We start from the raw sequence: 26,304 nt of genomic DNA, 5'->3' as shown, positions 1-26,304 counted from the left end.
ATTTTATTTTAATGGAAAGAGACAGTTGATGTTGTTGATTTTTTAAAAAAGTAGTGGCTGTTAAAGATGAAAAAGGACGAGTAGACCTAACGTAAAAAGATCTTTGATATGTTTTAAGCTTTTCATTTAATTTCTACTGCTAACAACCCAAACACAGCATCCCATTAAAAACAACTATATCTGAGAAGTTTTAACATTTCCATTGTTCGCAGAAAACCTTTGTAATACAGCCAGGGGAAAGCCTTTGGGCTAGAGAAGTGCCTTTTCTTTATCCCAAGATTGGAAAGCCAAGCATTTGGAAATTAGTAAATGCTAGATTTTTGCCCTTTGTGTACATACCATATTAACACAATATTTAATTACATGAAGACATACTAGTTTTTCCACAGGACTCACACTTCATACAGTGCACAGGATAAATGTGCAAAGGGGTTGAATTACATTTGTGTGCAGAACCATGAATCTGGCATTTCCGAAATTTTGAATGAATAACTTCAGAAATTAAACAACATTGTTAACATAGTATTGTTGGGGTTTGTTTGTTTGTTTTTGGACAATTATTCTTTTAATTAATTCAGGAGATCTTACTGAAGATAGTTCAGTTATTAATGAAACACAGCAGTAAGCAGTTCCACTCCTCCTGATTCTTTTATGCCTTTCAACCACTCTTCTACAGCTGGTATTTTATTTTTGCAACTCTAGTGATTGAAAAACATTTACTGGCTTCAGTCACAAGAAATCTAGCCCACAATCTTAGTTTAATTTAAAGTATAATTACAAGAGAAAACTATATGTAATATAAAAATGTTATTCAAATGCCTGATTCCATTAATAAAACCTTAGTTAGTTAAAATCAGTCAGACAATGTTATTATGGAAGATAATAATAATGGCATTTAAAATTCAAAGCTATAAAACAAATTATATTTAAAATATATGTAAGCAAGCCCAGGACCAGATTCTTATCTTACTGATGTTGACTAGCAGTTTAGGATCTGATCCAACTCCTTCTGACATCAGTGGGATTTTCTCCATCACTTCTCTTGGAGTTGAATTGGGCCATTACCTCACAACTATTCCCAATGAAGTAAACAGGTACCAGAATCTAATCATAAGTAAATACTGTACTGGGGAGAAAAAGTATAATGGACACATAGAAACATATAATTTTAAGAGTATTTAAAATCTAATTACATACCAAAAAACGATGTTAAAGGAATATTAAGATGGCCAACTCAGATTAGGAAATGCGAAAATTAACTTGCTTGTGCAACTTTATTTCAGCCCCTTGTGTGAATGCATTATGATTACATACTGTGTTTTCCACAGAACCCCTCATTCAATGTACAAAATGAATAGTGAACACTGAATAAGTAGCTATTCAAAATTTTGTTTTATTAATAAACATGAGTTTATGGAAAACAAAATTTGTGAACCTAACAATATCATTTTTGATGAGATTACAAATGTGGCTGATAATTGTAACAGTGTTGTTATAATACACTTAGACTTCTGTAAGGCATTTGACTTGGTATCCCATGATATTTGGTTAAAAACTGGAATGACAGAAAATCAACATGACACACATTAATGGATTAAAAACTGACTATCTGAGCGGTTTCAAAATGTAACTGTAAATGGACAATCATCATCAAACAGGTAGGTTTTTAGTGGGTTCCTCAAAGACGAGTTCTTGGCTCTATGTTATTTAAGATTTTTATGAATAACATTGAAGAAAACAATCACTGATAGGTTGCCGGTGACACAAAGATTGGGTGAATGGTAAATACTGAAAAGGTCAGGTCATGGATTCAAAGTGATGTGAATCATTTGTTAAGATGGGCTCACGCAAACAGTGTGTGTTTCAATATGGCTAAATGTAAAGTCAGCCATCTAGGAAAAAAGAACACAGGCCATATTTACAGGATGGGGAACTCTAGGATGGGAAGCAGTGACTCTGAAAAAATACTTGGGCTGTGGGGTCTTGGCTGAACATTAGCTGAACATGAGCTCCCACTGAGATATAGCCAAAAGGACTAATGAGAGCTGTGGGTGTATAAACCTGAATATCAAGTACCTTTTTATTTGGCACGCCTGTCACTGCTGCTGAAAGAAAATGTCCAGTTCTGGTGTCCACAGTTCAAGAATGAGGTTAACAACTTGGAGAGGGTTCAAAGAAGAGCCACAAAAATGATTAGAGAATCAGAAAACGTGACTCATAGTGATAAAAGAGCTCAATCTATTTAGCTTGTCAAAGAGAAGGTTAAAGGTAATTTGATCACAGTCTATAAGTACCTACATGGGGAACAGAAATTTGATAATAGAGGGGTGTTCAATCTAGCATACAAAGGTATAACAAGATCCAATAACTGGAAGTCTAAGGTAGACAAATTCCGAATAGAGAGAATGTACAAATTTTTAAAAATGGGGGTAATTACTTATTGGAACAACTTACCAAGGGTATTGGTGAATTTTCCATCAATGACAATTTTAAATCAAGACTGAATTTTTTTTTCAAAAGATATGCTCTAGTTCAGGGGTGGGCAAACTACGACCCGCGGGCAGGATCCGGCCCATCAGAGCTTTGGATCCGGCCTGTGGGATTTCCCCCTGTGGTGCTGCAGGCTCCATGCCACTCTCAGAAGCGGCGGGCACCACGCCCCTGGGGCCCCGGGGTGGGGGGGGCAGAGGGCTCCATGCGTTGCCCTTGCCTCCGGGCACACCCTCCCCCCCGCAGCTCCCATTGGCTGGGAGCGGGGAACCGCGGTCAATGGGAGCTTCGGGGGAGGTATCTGGAGGCGTGGCAAGGGCAGCACGCAGAGCCCTGTGGCCCCCCATCCCCCCCAGGGGCTGCGCAGGGTCGTGGTACTGGCCGCTTCCTGGAGCGGCGCAGCATGGGGCCAGGGCAGGCAGGCAGGGAGCCTGCCCTGGCCCCAGGGCACGCCGCTGCCACCCTGGAGCCACTTTAGGTAAGCAGCGCCAGGCCGGAGCCCAAACCCCTCCTGCACCCCGCCCCCCAACTCCCTGCCCTAAGCCCCTGCCTGCACCTCACACCCCGTGCACCTCAGTTCCCTACCCTGAGCCCCCTGTCAGACCCTGCACCCCTCCTGCACCCCAGGCCCTTTCCCTGAGCCCCCTCCTGAAGTCTGCACCTGTCCTGAACCCCAACCCTCTGCCCTGAGCCCCCTCCTGCAGTCCACATCCCTCCTGCACCCCAACCCCCTTCCCTGAGCCCATTCCTGAACCCCCTCCCACACCCCACACTCCCTCCCACACCCCAACACTCTGCCCCAGCCCTGCATACAATTTCCCCACCCAGATGTGGCCCTCAGCCCAAAAAGTTTACCCACCCCTCCTCTAGTTCAACCACAGCTATTGGACTTGAAGCAGGAGCTAATTCAGAGAAGTCCTATGGCATTTGTTATGCAGGAGGTCAGACTAGATGATAACAGGTGTCCCTTCTGGCCTTAAAAATCTGTAAATCTATGAATCATTCAATATGTGACCCATGTCTTATTTATCAAACACCTTACAGACTTTGCTCTGAAGTAATTATTAATGTATTCATTTTATGGCACTCATCAGCATAATATGAGTCCTACATAAATATTAATTAATTTATCTTCATAACAGCCCTGTGAAGGTGGTGTTAATATTCCCATTTTACTTATGGGAAACTGAGGCACATAGAGACTAAGGTCAAAGAAGTCCATGAATTTTGGGTGCCAAATCTGAGGTGCCTAAGGCCCCACTTTTTAGAGTATTTAGCATCTTACAGCACTTTATATATTTAGGATAGAGCTCTAATTGACTTAATTGGCAGATGTGAGCCTTCAGCACTTCTGCAAATCAGACCTTAAATATCTCTAAATGGGCACTCTGAAAATGACTGGGACACGTTGTCCGTGGATTTCACAACTATTTGTTGACAGCAGAGGAAAGTTGAGACTCAGGAATCCTGGGCTGAATTCTAGCTTCTAGAGGAGAGTGTTCTCTACTACTTACAGACCCTTCTTTGATACTAAACTAGGAGGAGTGGTAGATATGCTGGAGGGCAGGGATAGGATACAGAGGGACCTAGACAAATTGGATGATTGGGCCAAAAGAAATCTGATGAGGTTCAATAAGGATAAGTGCAGGGTCCTGCACTTAGGACGGAAGAACCCAATGCACCGCTACAGACTAGGGACCGAATGGCTAGGCAGCAGTTCTGCGGAAAAGGACCTAGGGGTGACAGTGGACGAGAAGCTGGATATGAGTCAACAGTGTGCCCTTGTTGCCAAGAAGGCCAATGGCATTTTTGGATGTATAAGTAGGGACACAGAGAGCAGATCGAGGGACGTGATCGTCCCCCTCTATTCGACATTGGTGAGGCCTCATCTGGAGTACTGTGTCCAGTTTTGGGCCCCACACTAAAAGAACGATGTGGATAAATTGGAGAGAGTCCAGCGAAGGGCAACAAAAATGATTAGGGGTGTGGAACACATGACTTATGAGGAGAGGCTGAGGGAACTGGGATTGTTTAGTCTGCAGAAGAGAAGAATGAGGGGGGATTTGATAGCTGCTTTCAACTACCTGAGAAGTGGTTCCAGAGAGGATGGTTCTAGACTATTCTCAGTGGTAGAAGAGGACAGGACAAGGAGTAATGGTCTCAAGTTGCAGTGGGGGAGGTTTAGGTTGGCTATTAGGAAAAACTTTTTCACTAGGAGGGTGGTGAAACGCTGGAATGTGTTACCTAGGGAGGTGGTAGAATCTCCTTCCTTAGAAGTTTTTAAGGTCAGGTTTGACAAAGCCCTGGCTGGGATGATTTAATTGGGGATTGGTCCTGCTTTGAGCGAGGTTAGACTAGATGACCTCCTGAGGTCCCTTCCAACCCTGATATTCTATGATTCTATGATTCCTCTCCTTTCCCCCAGAAGCCTAACCCCTTTTAGTCCTCTTCCTGCTAGCCTGTCCCACAGGCACTGACTTTGTGGGTGCTCTGGGGCTCAACCATCCACAGGAATGTCTGGTAGTAACAGTCTGGGCTTTCAAAGCACAGGATAGAATTCTCCCTGTTCTTAGTTATGTTCAATAGCAAACCTCAGCAGCCAAAGGCAGTTGCAGGAATAGTTCTGCTCAGCTGTGCAACTCTGGGATGGAGCATACTCAGCTACTCTGTGGAGATGGCACATGACAAAACACTTTTCACAAAATGATCTCTCCATATCTGACCTGTCAGTTCTTGTCCTCAAAGGAAACCTGCATAGAATGTTCAAAAGGCAAGCCTAGGAGCTTAAATTCATAATTTTATCTTACACCAAAAATCATGGTCTTAATAAAGACACTGGATTTATGGCTTATTACAACATCAGCCAGTGTCAGCTGACTTGGACTCATAGGGCTTGGGCTAAGGGGCTGTTTAATTGTGGTGTAGACATTCATATTTGTGCTGCATCCTGAGCTCTGGGACCTTTCCACCTCACAGAGTCCTCCACCCCGAGTCCAAGTGTCTACACTGCAAGCCCAAGTCAGCTGGCATGGGTCAGCTGTGGGTTTTTAACTGCAGTTTAGACATACACTCTGAGTACCTTTCCCAGACCTGAAGAAGAGCTCTGTGTACCTTGAAAGCTTGTCTCTCTCACAAACAGAAGTTGGTCCAACAAAAGATATTACCTCACCCAACTTGTCTGTCTGAGATGGCACATGAGCAATTTGGTCAGCACATAGGAGCTGTGAGAAGATGGAGCATAATCAATGCAGATGGAATTTTTACAGCTTCAAAATTAAATCACTGAAATAAAGCTAAGAAAACGGCTAAACCACTTTTGCTGGAACTTTCAATAAATAAATAACCAAAAATAAGATCAGCCTGAGACAAAAACCCAGCAGGAAAAATTTCAGTTCAAAATATTAAAGTTTGGCACAGTTATATAAGCAACTGAAAACAGGGTCTTATAATGGAAAGTATCAGGCAACCCTAACTATAGGCATCACTACAACAATCACAACTGGTTAAAGAGATATCAAACTGTAAGTTTATTTTACAGTAATTCCTGGATGCATACATGAAAAGGGGCAAACTTTGGTCTGACTCTCCATTCTTTGATATCAGTGGTTGTTTAGGGTGTTTAAAGAATAGAGAATAAGTCAAGTGTTTGAGGTCACTGACAGCTTCTACAATTCCACCACCTTTTCAAAAGGCATATAGTTTCTCTTCATCACTATCTCCAAAGGCTGATGACCAGCTGAGAATATAGCAATGCTATAGTTATGGTGGAAATGTTAAACACCAAGGTGTATTTTGTTGTTTGTTGTTTTCCCCTCAAGGATTTATATATTTAATTCCCTTGTGAAACATTAAATAGATAAAGAGGCATTTAGAAGTGCTACAATACATGTAATGACAGGTTTGTTAGCCTTTCCACTATGAACTCCATTTAACATTAGGAAGTTAGCATTTCCATCATTTCAGAAAATGTCAGACTGAAAGCTGGCACACAGATTAGCAGCCTGGATGCAAATTTGTTTACACAAAATATTTAAATCTGTTCAGATGTTTTTGATTCAGAGATCAGCCAGAAACTTTAAACTCTCAGGGTTTCTCATGTTTTTTTGCCAATTTCTATAACAAATTACAAGTTTTTTTTTTTCGCAAGCAGCTAATACTAAATGGATTAATTGCTTTTCAGTTGTTTTAAGTTTGAAACCATTTGTTTGGCTTAGTATTTGAGGTTGGAAAAAAAAATTCAGATCTTGTGCTGTAGCTACTTTATTTAAACACCCTCTCGCCCCCACAACAGCATTCTGCAACAGTGCAAAAAACTTGATAAATACTCCCAGATTTTATTACTTCCTATTTTATTAGAATACAGTTGGACAACCTGCTGAGGATTGTAGCATGAGAAACTAAGTAGAAATAGAATAGCTAGATCCTACTATGTTCTGAGTGGTGCTGAGTGCCCTCAACTCCCATTGATTTAAAAAACAATTAATCCACTTTGTATTAATGATATTGACTTCTGTGTGAGCTTGAGGGTGCTTTTTATTGCTCAGGAGGAACTCAGAACCTTACAGGACTGTGCCCTTACAGATTTCCAATTTCATCAATTTCATCCCTTGCCTGGTATAAACAGTTTGCAGTATTGTCAGGCTGAACTTTTATAGAAAAAATATTTTGTTCATATAGCAATCTGTTATACTCTCATTGGAGTCAATGACAAAACTTCTATTGGTGTCAATGGAAGCAGACCCTAGTTCAATCTACACTAACAGATCCTCTAAAGAGACTGGTTTCAGAGTAACAGCCGTGTTAGTCTGTATTCACAAAAAGAAAAGGGGTACTTGTGGCACCTTAGAGACTAACCAATTTATTAGAGCATAAGCTAGTGAGCTGTAGCTCACGAAAGCTTATGCTCTAATAAATTGGTTAGTCTCTAAGGTGCCACAAGTACCCCTTTTCTTTTTTCTAAAGAGACTGTTATTGCATGATAAATCTTGTTACTTTTTTAAAATGTATTGACTTTTCCCTATAAGTAGTAATGTGTTTTGAATAGAAGGGGATGTGTCCATCATTAATCATAATGCAACATAACACAGAAAAGACAGCAATAATTCATAAGAAGAAACAATGAGAATGTAAAATATGGGAATTCAGTAGTTAATGAGAATATGGGCAAGTTGAAAATTATTTGTAAGAGACAGGTAACCATGAATAATTAATATTAATATAGGACCCAGAGGAATGCACAATCATCCAAGTGTACCAGATAAAGAATAGGCTCCTTACCCTAATGAGCTTAGTAATTAAAGACATAAGAAATTATGGTACATAAGAAACAGTACATATAAGCTTTGTGAAGACAAAAACAGTGGAAGAAAGTGAAAGAAAAAATGGATTAACTCAATATATCCAAATGAGTTTGGCCAATGAATACTCACCTGCAATGTGATGTATGTGGGTTTATTAGTGAAAGAGCAAAGTTCCTGGGAATGCAAAAAAGCCAACTCTCAAGTGACAGACACATTTCTACCTTGAAATGCATCTCTGTAGAAATGGCTTCATGAGGGTTCCACGTTCATTATATCTCATTGCTTCCATGTTGAAATTGCTCAAGTAAAAGATGTGTGTGTGGGGGGGGGGTTGTTGTTTTTTTCAATTATCAACCCCACAAATTCACTTGGGCTTTGATAGCCACGCAGATTCTATTCTACCTTGTGCATCAACAGAATCAGAGGTTCTGCCCGGCCAATTATGCCCTGGGTGAAACCCTATTTTTTTAGATTATGCATTCACACATTTGCCTGTGTAATCTCATTAGCCTTCAGTAGGTTGCAATGTGTAGGAAAATAGCAGGGACAGCAGAGGAGAACTCAGAGGAGGGGGCAGATGTCAAATGTGGAGGCAAAGTCATCCATGAAATTTGACTATAGTTTCACAAGCTCCACAAGGTTTAGAGGACCCCTGCCTATTCTGTGAGGATCAAAACCATGCCCTAAAATGAGCATGCAAGAGAAACTCTAGAATCCTGACATTGCAGTGTTTGTAGTCTATGGCAAGAGTCCCAGTGACTTCAGTGGCCTATGAGAAAAGATTAGGGAATACTAAGGAACTTAGTAGCACATCCCTGGGAGCCCTGGGAAGCTAGGATGCAGGAGTCACTGAATATGGGGATGTTAGAGTCTAGCTGCCTGTGTTGACAACTGTTGATGTTATTGGTTGTTGTCTTCTCAGTGTTCGCTTACTATACAGACAGAAGCATTTTACATAAATCCCAAAGCAACTCCATGTTGGGCAAACACTTTAGTGAGAAAGTAATGTTGTAATGATGTTACGAAATTGACACGACATTGATTCTGTCATGCTTCATCTTTTACTTGAGCCTCAGAACTTTCCCCTTTTCCCCCTCCTGCTGAGGACAAAGATTTCACTGTGTGTATCACCTTTGTTCATATGTAGGAATTCTGGTAGGCATGATGCTGGTGCAGATTCTGCTGTTGCCTTCCTCCCCTGTGCAATGGACTGAAGATTAAGCCACATCATGGCCCCAGTAGGAGCTGAAAATGCATCTCTGAAGTACAACAATATTTACATCCCTCTGCAGTGTGGGGACCCTACTTTCACTATGCAGAGGCTGAGGTCTGAGTTTGGGGAAAAAATTTTCCTCTTCTCCTAAATGTGGTACATGGAGGCTAATTCAATGGCATCTTTTCAGGACCCACAAAGGCCTTCAAAAGACATGTCTTCCCAAATGTAAGTAGTGCTTCATTTTCCCAGGAAAGCACTGCAATGACTCAAGTAAAAGGAAGGGGGTGATATTGCTGGCAAAGTCTCTGAAGCTAAGAATAGTGAGGGTCATGTGAGGAGAATGAAGATACTGTGGATGATCATCCCATTTGCGGAATGGGAGAAAGTAATAGATGTCAGGAGCAGATGTTTAAAGTAAAAGCTTTGTCTAAAGGTGTCATGGGGATATTGGACAAGAGTATGGCTGGATAGCTAGTAGAGAAGTGGGCTTTAATTTTCCATTTTTGTATTAAAAAATCAGCATGACAAGCATTCTCTGCAATCAGTTCACCTCTGCAGTGGCACAAAAACTTTTTTCTAGTCCACAGAACATAAGATATTGCACATTTCTTTCTTAAGTTCAGGATCTGTTATGTATCTTAGATTAATATAATTCTGAAGAAAAATGGAGACATTTTAGCTGGTTATTGTGCAAGGATTTCTTGCCAGTTCACTTGCTTTCTTCCTTGCTTTATTTCCATTTGAAAGCTGCTAAGAACTTTGAAATGTTAGAAGTAGCCCTGGGAGGGATGGAGTATTGGTTAGAGTACAGGTGAGATGATCTAAGGTGCAGATCATGTGGTGTATCAGTGTATTACATGTATATCATCACAATGTAATCATACACACACAAATATGTATATATAAAGTTGCATTTCATTGTCATAAAGATGTTAGAGAAATTGTTTGGACCTTGCCATTTCAATTACATATTATCATTATATTTAGACCTCCTATAATACTCATGACAACTCTCATGTTATGCAAGCTGCCCTACTGAAATCTATAGGACCATTTCTATGGCTGATTAAGGAGAGTAATGTTTAGCAAATACATGATTAGGAACTCTCTTGTGGAATGGACTTTTAAAAGAAGACACCTGGTGAGCACAGACATGTTTAAGAATGACTACATAGTTATGTATAAGAATAGGTTAAGCATGTTTGACAGAAGTGCAGCTATCGGCTCCCCCCCCCACCCCCAGCAATATGCACACATGAAAATTCACAAAAGTGAATGGGCTGAATTTAGTACGGAGTTGTGTGCCGTGGATATATACAGAGATCTGTGACCTTTATTCTTTTTCTTTTGTTTATCCTCCTTTCAGTTAACTGCACAGATCTCCCAGAGGTCAGAATTTGGACATTTGTTTTTCAATTTATTTCTACTCTTGAAACCACAGAAGTGTCATGTTTTGTAGGATCAGAGGCTGTTTTTTTGTTGTGACAAATGTAAAGAAAATATTAGCAAAAGATGAAAAGAGTAAAACAGATGTGAAAATTGTTTCTGTTCTTTGTTTTCGTTAATTACTTCTACTTTTCAAACTTTACCTAATACTTAGAACAAGTTTTAGGATTGGATACAAAGTAAAAATGAAATCCATTCATGTAATTGAAGTTGGGAATATTCTAAACTGAAATCTCGATTTCTTTACCATTGTCAGCCACCTATTACTAGTTGTAGAACATTTTATTACATAACCGAAATTTTAATAAAAATATTAAAACCCGGTTGTAACCTGGCAGTAGTTCAGCGTATGTCCTGCCAAAAAAGCACAGGCACTCTGTGATCTCACAGACATAAAATAAACATCTCGTTATTCCAATGTCATTACACTGAATTTAGTAGGCCTACGTTTAAAGGGGTTGACATGCTCAGCGGTATGACATAAAGACACAGAACATTTTCTAATTGTATTCAGAATATATAATTTATTTTCTTCATCCAGAGCCATGGAGAATTTACTTTAGCAATGCTGCAGTCTGTAATGCAATGTGAGATTTCCAAAGGGCACTTCTATTGAATATTTTTAATGTCTTGTGAAATGTATTGTCTCTCTTGTGATTTATTTTTCAGAGACAAAAGAAATATCTGTTCTGAAAACTGCAATCCAAGATGCAGTGTCAATTTAAGCTCTCCAAGACCCTATTCCTACTACTATTGAAGCCAGCAGAAGCTCTGACATTGCCTCCAATGTGACCAGTGTCAGGTTGTTTATAAGCTTACTTTAAACCCTACTTCATAAATGCCATGGCCCTTTGGATCAAAAAAGCAAAATGTAACTTTTGAGCAAAATGTTAAAACAATTGTTTTAATTATACAAAATAGAAAATTATAAATAAAAATTACAGAGTAATCAAGAGAGCAAATTACGGCACGATGTGAAGTTTCTGAGTACTCAGTGTCCTGAATAACCAGCTAAGCAGGTCAAAAAAACCTCTTGCATTCAAGATCTACTATTTCAATGTGATGAAGGGAAGAAGAGGGACAATAATAATACTTTGCACTTCTGTAGGTTCTTGCCCTTTGAGGATTTCTACGTATGTTTAAAAACATCCATTAATTCAGCCTCACAACACTACAATGATGAAGATAAGGAATATATAAGGATCATTTTACCCACCACTGAAACGCAGCCACCTCTGAGATAGGATGTGTCAACCTGTTTAAGAGATTACAGCAGCAACACACAATAGTTCAAGGCAAAAAATAGCATCAGCGTATCTCTCCTTAGTAGAAGTTTTCTTACCACTGAACATCATTTTATGGAAACTAGATTAACAAAACTGTTCCTAAATCAATAGGTGTAGATAACCATGTCATTTAATTCTGGATGTGCCACAAGTTACATTTCCTTTAATAATTGGCATATTTTTCTGTTCATCAGGCCTTTTATTAGCACTCTGTTACATATCACTACTTGCACTGTAATTTTGTTAGTGAAACAATTTATGTGTATTTGTATATTTTCATTGGGAGATTGTGAATATTATGAATAGATGACAAGCATGGGTGTAATGGATGGGTTAGTGGACATGAACATTTCAGATTTCTAGCTACATCTCTGTAATCTAAAGATGTAGTCTATTGAATTTCAAAATAATGTCAAATACAGATAGATCCAAATAGGAAATAGTCAAGCAGATACATCAAACATCTACAGTGAGTTTGGGTTTCTTCCTTCTTCGGGTGCTAAAATGTGCTTCTGGCTATCAGAATAATAGGATGTGATTATATATATATATATATAATAGATTTTAAGGCCAGGAGGGACCCTTATGAACATCAAGTCTTACTAGGGTGATCAGATAGCAAGTGTAAAAAATCGGGACATGGGGTGGAAGGTAATAGGCATCTATGTAAGAAAAAGCCCCAAATAATCGGGACTGTCCCTATCAAATCAGGACATCTGGTCACTCTAAGTCTTACCTCCTGCATAACACAAGCCACAGAACCTCACCCAGTAGTTTCAACATCAAGCCCAAAGCTTCTGTTTGATCTATAGCAAAGATCTTCAGTATTGAGTTAAAGACTTCAAGTGATAAAGACTCTACCACATCCCTCAGTAAATTGTTTCTAAGGTTAATTATACTCACTGTTAAAAACGTGCAGCTTATTTCTATGATATAATATAAATAAGACTGCATGATGATCCTGTAGGATCCATGGGAAGCTCCCAAGCCCATCTCTTTGTATCCACATGGTGTCTTATATTTGGAGCATGCAGAGGTGTAATCAGGAAGGCCAAAGCATAATTGAAGTTGCAACTAGCAAGGGATGTGAAGGGTAACAAGAAGGGTTTCTACAGGTATGTTAGCAACATGAAGGTCAGGGAAAGTGTGGGGCCATTACTGAATGGGGGAGGCAACCTAGTGACAGATGATGTGGAAAAAGCTGAAGTACTCAGTGCTTTTTCTTTTGCTTCAGTCTTCACAGACAAGGTCAGTTCCCAAACTGCTGCACTGGGCAGCACAGTACAGGGAGGAGGTGAGCAGCCCTCAGTGGTGAAAGAACAGGTTAAGGACTATTTAGAAAAGTTGGACTTGCACAAGTCCATGGGTCCAGAACTAATGCATCTGAGAGTGCTGAGGGACTTGGCTGATGTAATTGCAGAGCCATTGGCCAGTATCTTTGAAAACTCGTGGCGACTGGGGGAGGTTCCAGACAATTGGAAAAAGGCAAATATAGCGCCCATCTATAACTGGCTCTGTGGATATGGGGAAAGTGGTGGATGGGATATATCTGGACTTTAGCAAAGCTTTTGATACGGTCTCCCACAGTATTCTTGCCAGCAACTTAAAAAAGTATGGATTGGATGAATGGACTAGAAGGTGGATAGAAAGCTCACTAGATCATCGGGCTCAACGGGTAGTGATCAATGGCTCGATGTCTAGTTGGCAGCCAATATCAAGCAGAATGCCCCAGGGGTCCCTCCTGGGGCCAGTTTTGTTCAACGTCTTCATTAATGATCTGGATGATGGGATGGATTGCACCCTCAGCAAGTTCGCAGATGACACTATGCTGCGGGGCGAGGTAGAAACGGTGGAGGGTAGGGATAGGGTCCAGCGTGACCTAGACAAATTGGAGGATTGGGCCAAAAGAAATCTGATGAGGTTCAATGAGAACAGGTGCAGAGTCCTGCACTTAGGACGGAAGAATCCCATGCACTGCTAGAGGCTGGGGACTGACTGGCTAAGCGGCAGTTCTGCAGAAAAGGACCTGGGGATTACAGTGGATGAGAAGCAGTATATGAGCCAACAATGTGCCCTTGTTGCCAAGAAGGCTAATGGCATATTGGACTGCATTAGTAGTAGTGTTGCCAGCAGATCAAGGTAAGTGATTCTTCCCCTTTATTCAGCACTGGTGAGGCCACAACTGGAGTTTTGCATCCAGTTTTGGGCCCCCCACTACAGAAAGGATGTGGACAAATTAGAGAGAGTCCAGCAAAGGGCAATGAAAATGATTAGGGGGCTGGGGTACATGGCTTATGAGGAGAGGCTGAGGGAACTGGGCTTATTTAGTCTGCAGAAGAAAAGAGTGAGGGGAGATTTGATAGCAGCCTGAAGGGGGGTTCCAAAAAGGATGGAGCTAGGCTATTCTTAGTGGTGGCAGATGACGGAACAAGGAGAAATGGGCTCAAGTTGCAGTTGGGGAGGTCTAAGTTGTATATTAGGAAAAAACATTTCACTAGGAGGGTGGTGAAGCACTGGAATGGGTTACCTAGGGAGGTGGTGGAATCTCCATCCTTTGAGGTTTTTAAGGCCTGGCTTGAGAAAGCCCTGGCTGGGATGATTTAGTTGGTGTTGGTCCTGCTTTGAGCAGGGGTTGGACTAGATGACCTCCTAAGGTCTCTTCCAACCCTAATATTTTATGATTCTATGTCTGTTAACTCTTTGGGGCAAATGTCACACACACACACACACAATGATGCTGTCTGAAGATTTTATCTGCACTTTCTTATAATGATCTACATAACTCATGAGTACCTTTGCCATTTATGAGTAACCTCATCATCCCCTGATAAACCTTTATACTAGGGCTGTCAAGCAATTAAAAAAATCAATAGCGATTAATCGTGCGATTAAAAAAAGTAATCACGATTAATTGTGTGATTAAATAATTAATTATGATTAATCACATGATTAATTGCACTGTTGAACAATGATGTGATACCATTTATTTAAATATTTTGGGTGTTTTCTATATTTTCAAATATATTGATTTCAATTACAACACAGAATACAAAGTGTACAGTGCTCACTTTATATTTATTTTTATTACAAATATTTGTAAGAAAAACAAAATAAATAGTATTTTTAAATTCACCTAATACTGTTATGGAATCCCTTTACCATGAAAGTTGAACATACAAATGTAGAATGATGTACAACCCCCCCCCATTCAAAAATAAAACAATATAAAACTTTAGAGCCTACAAGTCCACTCAGTCCTATTTCTTGTTCAATCAATCACTCAGAAAAACAAGTTTGTTTACAGTTTCAGGAGATAATGCTGCCCTCTTCTTGTTTACAATGTCATCTGAAAGTGAGAACGGGCATTTGCATGGCACTGCAAGATATATTTACATGCCAGATGCGCTAAAGATTCACATGCGTCTTCATGCTTCAGCCACCATTCCAGAGGACATACATCCATGCTGATGATAGGTTGTGCTTGATAATGATCCAAAGCTGTGTGGATCGCACATGTTCATTTTCATCATCTGAGTCTGAGTTCATTTCATCATCTGAGATGCCACCCGCAAAAGGTTGATTTTCTTTTTTGGTGGTCTGGGTTCTGTAGTTTTCGCATCAGAGTGTTGCTCTTTTAAGACTTTTAAAAGTATGCTCCACACCTCATCCTTCTCAGATTTTGGAAGGCACTACAGACTCTTAAACCTTGGGTCAAGTGCTGTAGCTATCTTTAGAAATCTCACATTAGTACCTTCTTTGCCTTTTGTCAAATCTGCAGTGAAAGTGTTCTTAGAACAACAGCATGTGCTGGGTCATCATCTGAGACTGCTATAACATGAAATATATTGCAGAATGCGGGTAAAACAGAGCAGGAGACATACAGTTCTCCCAAGGAGTTCAATCACTAAGTAATTAATATATTATTTTTAACGAGCATCATTAGCATAGACGCATGTCCTCTGGAATGGTGGCAGAAGCATGAAGGGGTATATGAATGTTTAGCATAAATTCCTTGCAATGCTGGCTACAAAGTGCCATGTGAATGCCTGTTCTCACTTTCTGGTGACATTGTAAATAAGAAGTGGGCAGCATTATTTCCTGTAAATGTAACCAAACGTGTTTGAGTGATTGGCTGAAAAAGAAGTAGGACTGAGTGGACTTGTAGGCTCTAAAGTTTTACATTGTTTTGTTTTTGAGTTCAGTTATGTAACAAAAAAATTCTACATTTGTAAATTGCACTTTCACGATAAAGATATTGCACTACAGTACTTGTATGAGGTGAATTGAAAAATACAATTTCTTTTGTTTATAATTTTTACAGTGCAAATATTTGTAATCAAAATAAAAATATAAAGTGAGCACTGTACACTTTGTATTCTGTATTGTAATTGAAATCAATATGTTGAAAAATGTAGAAAAACATCCAAAATATTTAATAAATTTCAATTGGTATTCTATTGTTTAACAGTGTGATTAAAACTGCGATTAATCGTGATTAATTTTTTAAATCACAATTAATTTTTTTGAGTTAATCATGCAAATTAACTGTGATTAATCGATAGCCCTACTTTATGTGACACCATGCACTTGCACAGGCATGAACTGTGCTTATCTACTGTCTGATAACAATTAGTGAAACAACATTTACACAAGGCCTGCAGTGTCTGCTATTTTATGTATGGGGACTTCTGGAAAGGAGGGGGTGCAGTTAAACATCCCCTCCCAATTCTTCCCTAACTTAAACCAGGCTTGTCCTTTAAAGTCATGTTCATGAGGTTGAAGATGCAAGGCAGCACTTATCGGACTGTATATTCCCCTGCCTTTTGCCAGGTGCAGGCAGGGGTGCTGGAGCAATTTGTACAGTGTGGGTGCTGCCAGCCATTGAACCAAACTGCATATGATGGAAACCTCTTCAAGCTGGGGGTGCTACAGCATTCCCCCACACCCCCAGTTCTAGCACCTCTGGGTCCAGGAAGGCGAGAGCCCTTGAAGGGCACTGGCGTGGGTGGTTATTTTTCTATCCTAAACATCACAGGCAAAACCTGCCGCGTATCCATCGCGTTAGAGCCTGAAGAGCCAAGGGGCGGCTAATGATGCAGGTGTAACTGACTAGGCGCCGCCCGGGCTGGCTGGCCCCACAGGGCCCCCTGCTAAGTGAGGGCGCGCAGCTCGCTGCCTGCAGGGCTGTGTGGGCTCAGGGCAAGTCCGCGGCGGCGCTCGCCTGTTGCTCCTGCCCATTCTGGGAGGCAGTGAGGTGACGAGCCCCCGTGGGAGCCCAAACTCCCCCAGGGCAGGGAAGGGGCCAGCTAGTTCTCCTGGGCGGGGCTTCCCCCCCTGCCAGCGCCTTGAGAGGCAGGGGCAGAGCCCCGCACTCAGCATAGTGCCCCCACAGGGGGCTTGTTAACTTTACAGTCGTCAGCGCAAACTTCCCCAGCTTCCAGGAAGGGGCGCGGTGCTGGGTGGTGCGTCTTTGCGCAGGAGGACAGGGCGAAGGGGGGTGTCCGTGCGGCGGCCGCTCAGCTGAAAGTCCCCGGGACGTGGTCAGGTCTCTAGTAAATACCCCCCCTCCTCTCCCCCCCCCCCAGAACTGCAGCCGCAGCAGCGATCATCTGGCGAGGATCATCCGCTTCGGCGCCCCGAAAGCTCATCGTCCAAAAAGCCTCCCCTGGGTCAGTTCATGCCCCTCGCACGAAGGGCAGCTTCTCCCCGCTCCCCTCCAGCCAATCGATTCGGGAAAAGGCAACAAAGAGTGAACGGGAAACAAATGAGCCGCGTGTGGGAGGCGGGCGAATAAATATAGGGCGCATCTTCTCCCGGCTAACTAGCCCCCCGTGCCACCCAGAGAGGGGGCAGAGAGACCCCTTCTATCTCCCGCGGCCTCTCCCTCGCCGCGGGAAGGGTCACCGCAAGGAGCCAGCGCAAATCTCACTCTTTTCCCTTTCTTTTCAAAGTTACCCTGGCTCAGACAACCACAGCCCCAGCCTGGAGAAACCCCAGCGCAGGGAACGCTTCCTGTTCCCAACCCCAAGGACGCTTGCGGCTCTCGGACTTTGGGCGGCAGCTCAGAGGAGGTAGAAGAGGCATGTCCTTGTTCCCTTGCTGGCTGTTATTTTCACGAGCAGACAACGGGTATCTCTCCCAGTCCCAGGAGCCGGTTCTGGACAGCCAGGAGCTTAGGGCTTTACCTCTAGCACGCAGAGAAACCCGCTGCAGCGCCGTGCACCATTTGTGGGCACGGAAGGGCTGCCAGGGCTGATGGAGTTGGGCGGGGAGGATTGACTCTCTGCGTCTCCAAAGATTAGTTGGTATTTTTCCTGCCTAAATGACGTTCTCGTTTATTCCTGTTCCTAAGGGTGCGTGGGAAGGTTGAGGGGATGGGAGAGTGGAATCGGTGAGTACACATTTCCAGGGAATAAACCGCCCTGCCGCTCCAACACAAATGTGTCTCCCAGCCGGGCAGCTGGGGCAGGGATGACCCTGCTTGGCAATGGCGATCATCTGTGAAGTCATCCTCCTTGCACTTGTGAAAGGTGCCGTTTCTTCGCTTTCCTACTCCCCTGCAATCCTGGGAGGACTGACTTGGCAATTGACCAACTGAATGGCTCTTCTCCTGAAAGGGGATTGTGTGAGCCGTGCATGCTCTGAATTCCCAATCATTGTAGCCCCGTTGTAGGAGTTCTGACATACGTATTACTAGGGTTTTTTGTGTGTGGGTGGGTTTTTTGTTTGGTTGGTTTTTTTACCGTGCAGACACAGGCATTTGGGGAACTTAACCCTTCACTGCTATTGGTGTAGAAATACAGAGGCGCGGGACGGAAATCGGTGCCGAGATCTGAAATTTCCAGAAACTGTGAACGCGTGCACATAATGCACATACAAAAATATGGGGGACCCCCACACCCACAATAGACACAGACATTGGTATAAGCTTCCCCGAGTAAGATGGGACTTGGAAAGCAGATGTAGAGGTAATGGAATTATCCTTGGACCAAGACTGTAGGGGGCAGTAGTAGGGCAGACAGTAGTGGCAAGGGACCTCTAGAGGCAGGAGCAGAAAGAGACTCCGGGAACACACCATCCTGCGAGACAGTGATAAAATAGCCAGGTTTGGGATGAAGCCGCAATGAAAGGTACTGGCTGGTGGGGCCTAGGCAACCCTAGCAGTGTCAGTGAGTGATAAGGAGGCAGTGGAAGAGCGGACAAGGACCTGGCAAGCAGGGACCATGATAGGGGGCCTTGGCATCAGTGGGGTGGGCAGATGCTGCGTGTTTGGGTGTCCCCTTTCTTCCAACAGCTGGAGTGCTTGCAAAGGGCAGATATTCAGTCTGTGCACCTGCCAAGGTTTCCGGGAGCAGGGGAACCTTCCTGACACAAAATGTAAATCCAGGTAAAATGCATTCATTCAGGGAAACGTACAGCGCTCACAAGACGTGCAATGCTGCTCTCAGCACAGGCCAATACTTTCCAACCTGGCACTCTCAAGGGAATCCATATCTAGGCATCCAGTCTAAACCTGTCTGATGCTCATGTGCGCTGAGGATCTATAACTCCACCTGAAGTCTATGGCGTTCAGCCCCTGAGATATCTGGCACTGTATTTTGACAACTGTACCCCTGAGAGCATCTTTCTGAATGTACGTGCGGCCAGGAAACACAGAGGCGCTAATATTGTGCAGTCCTGGCTTCATCCTGTCAATGGAGGGTTTTCTGCATGTCTTCCCAATTTTCGCACTGAATATCTGTCGTGCTTCTTCCTTTCTCCCCGCAAGGGCAACTGTAGCTGTTATTCAACAGCTGCTATGAAAACTTACACTCAAGCCACGGTCAGCACCCCACAGCCAGGAAAAAATCATATATGTCTTTAATTTTGTAGGATGCTGCCTCCACGCGACTCCTATTCACAAAGCAACTGTTTCACAATAGCAGCTGCCAGAGTCATCCATTAACCAGCATAGCCTTCGATCAGGCACATTTCAGGGTAATACGGTTTTGCAGAGAACAGACTGATGACATTCGGATGAAAACACGTCACACAGAGAATGTATTAATGAGCTCGTTTTTTAAAAAAATGACCCACATGACATGGTTTGGTCCTGATCTCTGAGCCAAAGCGCAGACCTGTTTCAGAAATGGGCAAACAATCTGGGACCAGCTTGCTTCAAGGTACGTAAACACGGGAAAGCTTCCTGTAATTAGAAGGTATATTAAAATTCCGGGCATGCTTCCGCGCATCAGCTATAGTGTCGAGATAACGTGCGATGAGGTAAACCCCTACAACAACACCCCTAGGAAACATGAATTATCATTTCCAATGGGATGCAAACGGAGCTGCTTTCTGTGTGGGAACAACCAGCTGCAACGCTCTACAATCAACTGTTTCATAAAAGCCCAACGCAGACAGCAGTTCAGGGAAGGCACCCGTTTTAACAAGAGAAACCTCCATACAGTTAGTATGGACGCAACCTCGATAGGCAACAACCGAGTCTTCAAACTCGCAGAGGATCGATACTGTCTACTAGACATTCTGGGTGCGTGTGTGTGGCGCAGGGGGTAAGCAGGGGATTAATCAGAAATTAAAGAATTATCCACAATCAGAGATTATTTTGGGTATCGGAGAATGGCCAGCAGGATGCGAAGAGTCCCAGCGCAGATCCCTTTGCTGGAGACACACTTGGTGTGGGTCAGCACTTCCCCATGTAGTGAGGTCTGCCTAATATTCGAGGGGCACATTGTTCAAACGACACATTTCTTTTTGTGATGCCATTTCCCTGTACCTGTTTGCACCCAATCACTTAACGCAGATCCTTATATTTCAACTAAAGACTTTCTTTCTGTCCTCCATACATTAAAAAAAAAAAAAAAAAAGACAGAGAGAGAGAGAGAGATACGGGGCTCGATCTTTGAACTCAACGGCATATCATGCCTCCAAAGATGATTTTTTTTTTAACACAGCTGTTCTGCAACCAAAGAACCCGGCATGCATACACACGTGTGTGAAAAAGCCTTTATGTCTTTAGATACATTACATACACTCGCACCCCCCCCCCGCACCCCCGCCCCCCCCCCCCCCCCCACCGTGCACCTCTCTAACTTTCCTTACGGAATGGTTAAACTAATCAGTGCATTGATACAAATATTCCCGCAAAGATCCGTTTGTTTGACCGGAGGCGGGGGGGGGGGGGGAATCCCCACCAACACCACCACCACCCTAGAAAAGTCATCCACTGGGTTTGGGCTTGAATATACACTAGTTAGAGGCTATATGAACCAACTCACGTATCCGTTTGAGCATACTGCAAGAATATTTATTGAGCCTCAGCTCAGTCACTGCATTGAACACCAAGGCTTGCTTGGCTGGCAAGCAATTGCATTTCCTAATTCAGAAGAGAGCTCTGATTCAGCTCCTTCTCTCCCCCCCCCCCCAACCTTTTAATTATCATGTATTTGTTCAAATTGTAAAGTACCCCCGGTGAAACCTTTGTAAAGGGCGAGAACTCAGAACGCCCAGACCGAAAGCAAAGGGTCCCCTACAAAATGCCCCCCAAACACCACCCTACCTTGCACATAGGAAACCAGCAATAAAAAGACGAGGTTCCAAAATGTAAATCCACTTTTAATCCCCATTTTCTTCAGCAGCATGAAGTCCAGCCGGCCACATTTAGTACATCCCCTGTCCCAAAAGTCTGCTATTTTCGACTCCTTTGCACGGATTTCCCCTTTGCAGATCCCTGTCATATTATTCGGGAGAGCTCCTAATTCCTATTCCTTGGCCAGGCGCAGTGGAGTTGTTGCTGTTGATGGTGCGCGGTCACAGCTCAGAGTGAATGGTGTTTCTGGGATACCACAGCAACCTTGACGAGGACTCAACCATCTCTCCAACAGGGGCACAGAGTCTCAGCTACTCTCGATTGTGTCTCTTCCTTCCCCCACCCCTGCCCGTTACCCCCACCTTCACAATCAAAAAACACCACAATTCTGGCTTGTTACAGCATCCCCCAGGAACCCAGGGAGAGCATCTTAAAAGCCCAGACAATCTCCTGAATGAACTCCGAACAGTATTTGCTATTGAGGTTCTTCTCTCACCCCCCGCCCCCCCGCCCTAGAAGATCAATTCTGCCCAGGAAAGCAGCTCAAGAAATAATACACTAGTGGGATTTTCATAGTTGCCTGAAGGAACATCTAGGAGCTAATGCAGCAAGATACATCCATCCTGCTGTCGTTGGACAGGATAATCCGTAGCATATTATTAAAAATGCGTCTGTGATGTTTAAGTCTGGGAGCATCACCACTCTCACATAACACACACACACACAAACTAAATTGGTGCACACACCTTTCATAGTAACGTGTTGCTCCTGGAGCTGCGCTGGATTTTTTTTTTAAACCTAACCATTGTATTGCATTGTACGGCAGAATTAACTGCAGGCAGATATTTCAAAGATCAGAGCTTTTGCAAACAGACGCAGATCTGCTCCTTGAAGCATGCAAAATTTTCCATATTGCAAAATGTTGCTCTCGTTTCCCTTTTAAAGGGTGCTGCAGTTTAATCCCCTCTCTTTGTTGCCACCCTGTCCATAGATCACTTGTCTTAATTTTTTTTTGAAGTATCCACAAACATGTAAATTGGGGGAATTCTTGCAAATAAATGTGAAGCAACGTTGTATCTCAGCCCAAAGGGTTAATGTTCGGCAAGGAAAGAGCACTTGCGCCATCTACCGGCCGCCAGGCGACCTCTGCCTCCTTCCCACCATTTGTAGCAGGGTCCTATTTCTGGGCAACGTCAGTGAGAAGGGATAATTTGGCTTCATTTTACAAGTCACAGGGGGTTGGGGGGGGGGGGGAGAGGGGAGATCCGGGCATAAACAAAAGCAGCGTGCCCTATAGATTCTGCTCTTTTCCCGGACAGGATAGGTAAAAGGGGCTGGGCCAGGTGGAGGGAATTGCCATTATGGATCAGAAAAATGCCGCATTCCCTTCTCCTTGAAGAGCTTCTCGCATCTGCCTCACTCTTGGCTTGAAACGAATGATGAAACAAACCATGTTGGCGGGGGGGCGGTAGGGGGGCGAAGGAGTTGTCCCGCTGTAGAGAAGGCAGCCATTGGCTAAATCTACATGCTAAACCCAAGTCACTGCTTTAGTGTGTGTGTGTGTGTGTGTGAGCTGCTAAATGAGACTGCATGTTAGTGTCAATGTGTTGTGTTTGTATGTGTGCAAAATGTTTGTGTGTGAGAGTTAATGGGCACCTAATCAGTGTGTTGGTATGTGTGTTTATGCATGTGGGAAGCTTTTATTTGAAAACACGTGTGTGATGGGAGTGGATTTTGTGTGTGTGTGTGTGAAGGGTACACACGTGTGTATGTGTATATGTGTGTGACACGTGTGTGTGTACATGTGTGTGTGATGTATTTGTCTATGGGTGAAGTTTATGTGTGTATTTGTGTGCATGCCTGTAATGTGCATGATATGTTTGAAGTTAGTGTGTATTCATATATGCTAAAAGTTTATGAACACGTGAAAGTTTTCAACATGCAGGTGTATGAATATGCATGTGTGTTGATGTATATACATGCATATGTGTGAATGTTTGCGAGTATTCGTGCTTATCTATCTGTGACTATTTGTGTGTATGGGTGACAGTGTGTATGGGTATACAGTATATGCCTGCCATTCTGCCCTTATTTATGTCTGTGCTATTCCAGTGAAGTCAATAGCAATGGGCCTTTTGTGAGGGTGTCTGAACTAATCCATTTGGCTGCAAGAGCTGCATGTAGCTCAGACAAGGAAACCGTAAATTTAATTACAGCTGCTCCATGCCATTAACTGGCCTTGTTAAATACGTACAAATAAGTTTGCTGGAGAGGAGGTCTGTGTTTATTGTCTGTAATCTTCTCTTATAAGGACCCCCATAAATCTGGAGTAGGCCTGGGATGGGGAGTAGCATAACTGAAAACTTCATGGGCCTGTTAGCCTCTTCAGCTGTGGATCAGAAATTGATTTCACCAAAGACATCAGCCTTGTGCTGCTGTTGAAGGCAGTGCTAACTTAGAATCAAACAAGTCCTTCAGCTTTCTGACAGGGTTTCAATATTCCCCTTTATTGGGCAGTGGTGGATGGATGAAGTCCATCATTCTCACTGTGTTCTTTAAAAAAATTCTAATATGTCACTCTTAACAAAAAAATTTCATTATATTTATTGGATTCCATTTTTCAAGAAAGTGTTTCAAAACAGAGGACAGAATTCTGTTTTCAGAAGGGCATTATTCGATGTTCCTGGAACAAAATTCTGCTCTTAGTTTCACACAGCACCTTTCTGCTGTGCCATTGGGCTCTCCATGACCACACACCTCAGCAAAAGGAGGGAGAGAAGATTATCAGTCAGGTGGAATATGAGAACAGATATTTGCCTGAGTGATTTAGGATCTTCGGTCCCATTATTTGGGAAATGGAATTTAGGCTCCTAAGTCACATAGGTGCTTTTGAAACTATTTCCCCTAGTATCTAGGAGCCAATTTATGTACATTTAAAAACATCATTGGTGTTATATTTTTGGCTGTGCATGTTTTGGTTTTTAATACTGTGTCTCCAGTAAACCGTTACTCAGTATTCTTTGGGTGACGCTAGATGCAAACTATAGATACTTTGTTATCTCTTTTAGTACTTGGCATACTAAGTGATGGGGTTGGTTTTGTTTTGGTTTTGTTTTGTTTTTTTGTTTTGGCATGGCCAGACCCTATTGATCCTCTGTGCACAGGTCAAGGATAAAAGTGGCTTGGCAAAGACAGGTAAGTCAATGCCTATGATTAAATACTCTCAAGACTTTTTAAACAGTACTGAGATCAGAAATGGACAGCTACTTATATTTCTGACCTGTCAGGCACATGATTACCAGTGGGTGCCAATGGAAAGTTTAGATCGGAGACTTGTCTGTGACCACGCTGCTTTGTTCTGTGCTCCTTGGATGTCCCATACATTAAATTGAATTGGGCTGGCTCAATATGTGAATGAGAGCATTTATGGATTCATAAGCAGGCACTCTTCTCTATGAATCTGTATGTAGTGAATAGGCACTTAACTGCCAACATTTAGGTACCACTGGCATTCACAATCCTCTGCTCAGCTGCTGCCCATGTTTCTGATATTAAAGTCCCCAAGGCACATACCCACCAAAGTCTCAACACTGCCCAGCAGCTAATTCACACGTAAGCCCCTGTATGATTCCATCACCTATTTTGCCTCTGGTGTCCAATCTAGGGCATGCACTGAGGTCACCTAAACCCACCATTTGTCCTTTTCAAGCTGAGTCGGTATATGGATATTTCAATATTCATTGGCGTAGGAACCTGCACTGCTCAACCCCTCTGTTTGTTTCCTAACCATCAGGCCACAGAGCCATACTAGCTCTCTTGTTGGTCTAATGAATATTTAAGTATTTATACACTGAGACGGGGCAAGGCCAGATGGCTATAGAAAAGTAGTGGGAGATAGATATATTAGCTCCAGGCTAAACAAATCCCTGGATAAGTACCAGGATAAGTGAAATGGCAGCTGTTCCAGGTCAATTAAGATACCTGGAGCCAATTAAGAACTTTCCAGAAGGCAGGGAGAAGGCTAGGTTGATTGGGACACCTGAAGCCAATCAGGGGCTGGCTGAAACTAGTTAAAAGCCTCCCAGTCAGTCAGGTGGGTGTGCATGTCAGGAGATGTGGGAGGAAGTTGCGCTGTTGGAGAGGCTGAGCAGTACACACCATATCAGGCACAAGGAAGGAGGCCCTGAGATAAGGGTGAAGTGGAGCTTGAGGAAGTGAGGGCTGCTATGGTTAAGTAGCCCAGGGAATTGTACGTGTCATGTTGCTAAAAGGTCAGCTACCATAGCTGATACTATTAGGGTCCCTGGGCTGGAGCCCAGAGTAGAGGGTGGGCCTGGGCTCCCCCCCACCTTTGCCCCTGATTAATCACTGAAACTGGGAGACAACAGAAACTGTGCAAGGAAGGATAACTTCTCATCTCCTCCTTCTCTGGCTTATGATGAAAATGGCTCAGTAGACTGTGACCCTTGTCTCTAGAGAGAGAAGGGTTACATGCAGGGTCACGGTGAGCCTCTGACGCTAGCGAAATCCGCCAGGAAATGCGGGACCCACAGAGGCAAGGACAGAGCTTTGTCACAACACAGTGGAACAGCTTCAGCAGGAGAGCTTAAGAGAAGCTGGTTTTAGAATACCCCAAACCCCAGTGGCTAGGACACTATTTGGGGAGATAGAAAATCCACATTCAAATCTGACCTCCACATCCAGTGGGGTGTATGTGCTTGAATCTGGCTTTCCTACATCTTAGGTGAGTGCTTCAACTACTGGGCTAAAGGTTACAGGGGGGAGGGTGGCACCACCCGCTCCTCCTTGTTTTTTTCTTAGAAAAGTATAAGAACATAAGAACGGCCATACACGGTCAGATCAAAGGTCCATTTAGCCCAGTATCCTATCTTCTAACAGTGGCCAGTTCCAGATACCCCAGAGAGAATGAACAGAACAGGTAATCCTCAAGTGATTCATCCTCTGTCGCCCATTCCCAGC

The 26,304-nt window shown here is 43.1% G+C and overlaps 1 protein-coding gene across 2 annotated transcripts in view; it reads right to left on the bottom strand.

Annotated features, from left to right (window-relative positions):
* CSMD3 (CUB and Sushi multiple domains 3) overlaps nucleotides 1-21,615 on the bottom strand; it is a 1,215,628-nt gene extending 1,194,013 nt beyond the window's left edge. For both annotated transcript variants that reach the window (XM_073330296.2, XM_073330291.2), the window contains exon 1: nucleotides 21,295-21,615. In XM_073330296.2, coding sequence (XP_073186397.1) covers nucleotides 21,295-21,472 — 178 coding nt within the window. In that variant the 5' untranslated portion in view covers nucleotides 21,473-21,615. The remainder of the gene's footprint in view (nucleotides 1-21,294) is intronic.
* Between the last annotated feature and the right edge of the window lie 4,689 nt (nucleotides 21,616-26,304).

Source organism: Lepidochelys kempii, chromosome 2 (assembly GCF_965140285.1).
Source record: "Lepidochelys kempii isolate rLepKem1 chromosome 2, rLepKem1.hap1, whole genome shotgun sequence".
Classification (NCBI taxonomy): Eukaryota; Metazoa; Chordata; order Testudines; family Cheloniidae; genus Lepidochelys; species Lepidochelys kempii.
Note: the sequence above shows the minus strand (reverse complement) of the source record. Positions and strands in the feature narration are given on the sequence as shown.